The 4,838-nt window shown below is 44.9% G+C and overlaps 1 protein-coding gene across 1 annotated transcript; it reads left to right on the plus strand.

Annotated features, from left to right (window-relative positions):
• The first annotated feature begins 592 nt into the window (after positions 1-592).
• On the plus strand, positions 593-4,519 carry LOC103290281 (centrin-4). The gene is made up of 5 exons (XM_028150317.2): positions 593-689; positions 1,886-2,032; positions 2,512-2,640; positions 3,193-3,330; positions 3,984-4,519. Exons 1-5 carry the CDS (start codon positions 687-689, stop codon positions 4,071-4,073), a joined length of 507 nt encoding a protein of 168 aa, XP_028006118.2. The 5' UTR covers positions 593-686; the 3' UTR covers positions 4,074-4,519.
• The last annotated feature ends 319 nt before the right edge of the window (positions 4,520-4,838 follow it).

Below are 4,838 nucleotides of genomic sequence, written 5' to 3' on the forward strand. Positions count from 1 at the left end.
CGAACAAGGGAGGAGGAAAGTGGCCCACGACCCAGCCCCAGGCCCCGCGGCGGCTGAGGAAGGTCCGGCGGTGCATCCTCTCCGCCTCTCCACATCCGGCCGGCGGTGAACCAAAGCTGGACCAAGGCTCGGGCCTAGCGGGCCCTCCAGTCTCACCCCTTCCCTGTGCAAAGCGCAGGAAAAGCAAACACGGGCTCCCCACGACTCCACCAAAACTCGGCAGTCGCTGGAAGCACCTCGCTACTAACCTCGCTCCGTTCTCCAGCCCCACGGGGGTGCTCCAGGCCCGCTTTCTACGGTCAGACAGGCTCTGCGGGGCACGAGGACGCCCAAGTGCGCCGGCGACGACGACCCCCGCCCCGCACGCAGTTTGCGCATGTGCTAAAGGGGCCGACCGGCTGGGCCTGGTTGCTAAGAAACCAGCTGGAAAGGCCGCTAAACGCTAGACGAGAAAGGCAGAGTAACGCTATTGGTAGATAGCAGATAGGAGGCTGGCTTCAGGGCCTTCTCTTCTGGCTATTGGGTGACATGGCTGTCAATCATTAGGGCCAAGCCTGAGTGGGCGGGGCTGCCTGAGGTTAGCGACCGCGGCCTTAGCAACGGCTTGGGAGCTGAGGAGGCTACTGTTGGACTGCGGGCTGGGCGGAGGCGGCCGGGGCTCCCGGCTGAGGGCGCCGGAGGGGGACATGGTGAGTATGCAGCTGCAACCTCCTGCTGGGGCTGGGGCTGGAGAAGGGGCTGAGGTTCCTCCCCGGAGCAAGGAAGGAATTTTGTTTAGCTCATGAAATTTATCATTCTCCTCCTTTTCATGACCCTCGAGTGTCAAATAGAAACCCTTCTCGCTGCTCAATAAGCGCACTGTCCGCGGCTCTAGGGAAGAAGAGTGGTTCTCCAATTCATTTTCCCTCATCAGCCCCATCAAGCGTGAATACCTCCAGTCTAAGACAGGTTCCCTGTCTAGCCAGAAAGGAGTTAGGTACAAAGAATAAGATGCTAAAAACAGCTGGAGGGCCTGGGCCTCCAGAAAAGTCCTGAACTCTGAAAAACGAACTGACCGGGGAGCTCGGCCACTGCCTGGAAGCTCGGGATCCAAGGTTGCCAGGCCGGTGACCTGCAGCCCGGGGCCGGGAAGCAGCGCGCGCGAAGCCGGCCACTGGGGGCGCAGGACGCGGAGTCCTGCTTCCTACCCTAAGCTGGGGAGGAGATGCCAAAATAAGGCTGCAGGAGGGGCCCACGCCAACCTCGCTTGCCAGTAGAAAATGGCAAATAGCAGGAAGATGAATCCTCCACACACACACACACACACACACACACACACCTTCCCTGAACACTGATAATTGGCCCGACATGTATTCTTACCCAGATCCCTGCAGTAGTTTTTCACCCGGAAAATGTAGTTTATTCATTTCTCAGCCTGTGCAATATAGGAAAGTATGCCTGAAGGTGGAAAAGAGTATTCCAATCAAGCATAGCCCACAAAATAAGTTTTATGATAAGACATTTAGGCATAATAGAAGTAAAGATGACTTCAACAGTGCTTTTCAGGTACCTCAAGTAGGGCCGATTGCATTCCAGCATAGCTACCCCTCTAGCATGCCTTCCTTTGCCCCTTCTCCTTCTCTAAAGGCACTAATTTGAAGGAAAACCCTAATTGGACCTAACTTAAAAAAGAACCAGGCTTTCCACCAACATATTGACAATTAAAGCAAAAATGTTAGCAAAGGGAAAAGGGGAGAATTGTTGAGGTTCATTATATAGTAGGAAAGAGGGTACTTGACTACGATCATTATATTTAGTTAGTTCACCAATTTCATCAATTATTCTGGTTCTGGTAACTTTTCCGGTTGCATAGCTTATCTTTCACTCACATCTGTATTTCTTACAGGCATCCAACTGCTGCACAAGTTCGGACCAATGGAAGAAAAAAGCAGCAAAAATTGAACTAAATGAAACTCAGAAACGAGAAATTAAAGAGGCCTTTGATTTATTTGATATTGATGGGTCTGGAACCATAGATGTAAAAGAATTGAAGGTTCTAAAATTATTTCTAATTCTAAAACATTTAAAAAAAACCATATAATTTATTCATGCTAATCTTGTAAGTCTTTAACAGTAGCCATCTGAAAGCTCGATATAAAGTCCCTTCAATGCAGACACCTATCTCCCTCTTCAGTGCAGACATCCGCCTCACACTGGCAAAGCAATATCTTGTTAAGCATTTTATTCCTGTTTTATAAAGAACCCATGGGCATGGACGGCAGTGTGGTGATTTCGGGGGAGGGAGGTGGAAGCGGGCATAGAGGGGATAAATGGTGATGGGGGAAATATATGCTGACCTTACTCTCTAGGTTTATATCTTGTCCATGGGGGGGGGGGGGACAGAGAGAGAGAGAGAGAGAGAGAGAGAGAGAGAGAGAGAGAGAGAGAGAGAGAGAGAGAATCTAGCAATTAAGGTAATTTTAAAGCTAGGAATGAAATCATGGCATATAATTTATTTGCTTACTATTTCAGATTGCTATGCGGGCCTTGGGATTTGAACCAAAGAAAGAAGAAGTTAAAAAATTGATAGCTGAAATCGACAAAGAACGAACTGGCACCATTAGTTTTGAAGATTTTTTTGCCATAATGAGTGTAAAAATGGTATAGTAGTGATTGTGTTTTTCAAAGAAATACAATGAGAGGTTTCATAGAAGAATTTAAGGATGGTTGGGGTTTAGACAGGAAGGGCAAGATTAAATATGCTTTCAGGGTAGTGACATGAAGACCATCCAGTGTGGAGGAGATTTTTGTTAGGAAATAGTAGGGTCTATGGGTGGATAGAATGGGGCCAGCAATGAGGAGCCTGGAATTCCACGAACATTTACCGAGTGCCTGTGTTTGGCAGGCGCTATTCTGGGAACACTTCTAGTTTTCTTGGAGCTCACAGTTTTGTAATGGATCTTAGTTACTGGTCACCAAGAAATACATCCTCTTTACCACCCTGTGCCTCTTCCACTTCCTTCGACTCTGAGTGTAAATACCTTGAGGGCAGATGTGAGTGCATTGGCACAATTTTAAAAGGCAGAGCAGTAAGTAAAGTCAGAGCTCAGCTACCTGGTACGTTGCTGCTCTGCACCTCAAAGACCTGTAAGTCCAGCTTCATAGGAAAATAAGTGAAAGACTAATAACATTTAGCTGTTTCTGTTTCTAAAGAGTGAAAAAGATGAAAAGGAAGAACTGTTGAAGGCTTTCAAATTATTTGATGATGATGCTACTGGAACCATAACATTAAACAATATCAAGAGGGTTGCTAAGGAACTAGGGGAAACTTTAACAGATGATGAACTTCAGGTAAATTTTATTTATTTTTGTAACTATAATTTACATGTATAATTATATACAACCAGTGGCCTGGTGCACGAAATCCATGCACATTAAAAGGGAATTAATTAGAGGAAATATTTTACTATTGCTATTTGCCCTTTCTCTATAATAGAAGTGTCAGAGATGAAAGAAAATTAGTAAAATGTATATGAAAATCTCCCTCCTGTCAGTGTCTGGGGTGCGCCCCGAGGCCCAGAGTCAAGTCCCCGCCCACCCGAGCGCACCTCGAAATCGCACAAGACCCAGCCCAGGCCAGCCCCACCCCTGTCAAGCCCCAGAGGGCGGGGGGGGGGGGGGCGGGGGGGCGGGGTGCAGCCTCAGGTCCTCCGGCCCTGGTGCCTGGGCAAGGGGTGTGGCCTCAAGCCCCCCCCCCCCACCCGGCCTCAGGTCCCCCGGCCCCAGCTCGAGGGCATGAGGGTACAAGGGGGCAAGGGCGTGATGACCATTTGCATATTAGCTCTTTATTATATAGGATTATTTACATATTAGAATTTAAATGCCTTACCTAATTGTACTCATAAATACATTTAAAGTAAAATTTTGAGTATACATTTGAATATTCACTTGTATCATTCATTTTTAATAGAGTTCACATATCATATTTATGTTTTGTTTTACAGGAAATGCTGGATGAAGCTGATCATGATGGGGATGGAGAAATAAATGAGGATGAATTTTTGAGAATGATGCAAAAGACCAGTCTTTATTAATACTGTTTTTGTTCCCTTTAAAAGTTAACAAATGTGTATTTGTTATACAGTTCCATAATATCTGAATATTCACTTTCAATTTGCAGTTTATATGCACAAATGGGTCTCTTGATGTCTAAACTATGTGAGAAGTTACATGTTTCTCCAAATATGTTGTTAAATCTACAACATCAAGAACAAAATGTAATGACTTCCTTGAACCATGAATCCAAGAATAGTATCAATTCCAACTGCTGTTTTTAGAGCCCAGGGTCCAAAGACGTATAAATTTTTTTAAGATTAATGAACTTGGCCGCACATGCAAAGGCATTTGGCAACAAAGTCATTACTTTCCCTATTATTTTGTGTGTGTGTCTGCAACTCTTTAAAAACTGTTGAAAATTTTCTTTTTTGGCAGTTATTCAGATATGTATAATATTAAATAAAACTGTCTGGTAACTATGTTATTTGCTACTCTTCTTCCTATAAAGAAATTTAAAACAGTACTTGTATCACTCAGACTTCCCTATTGGTTTGACCCTAAAAGTTAGCATTTATTTAATATCCTAGGACAGGGATTTTAGCTGTTATCTAGTTAGTATATTACAACTTGTAAGCTGATAGTATTAGCTCTGACTATATAAGAGAAAATGAAAGTTCAGAGAACTTACATTTAAAAATTGCTCAATTACCCACAGACACTAAATAAAATATGGATTCTAAATTCTGTGTCTTTGCCCTGGCCGGTTAGCAGCAGCATCCTCATACGCCAAGGTTGTAGGCTTG

The sequence above is a fragment of the Eptesicus fuscus genome, chromosome 6 (genome assembly GCF_027574615.1).
Source record: "Eptesicus fuscus isolate TK198812 chromosome 6, DD_ASM_mEF_20220401, whole genome shotgun sequence".
In the NCBI taxonomy this organism is placed as follows: Eukaryota; Metazoa; Chordata; class Mammalia; order Chiroptera; family Vespertilionidae; genus Eptesicus; species Eptesicus fuscus.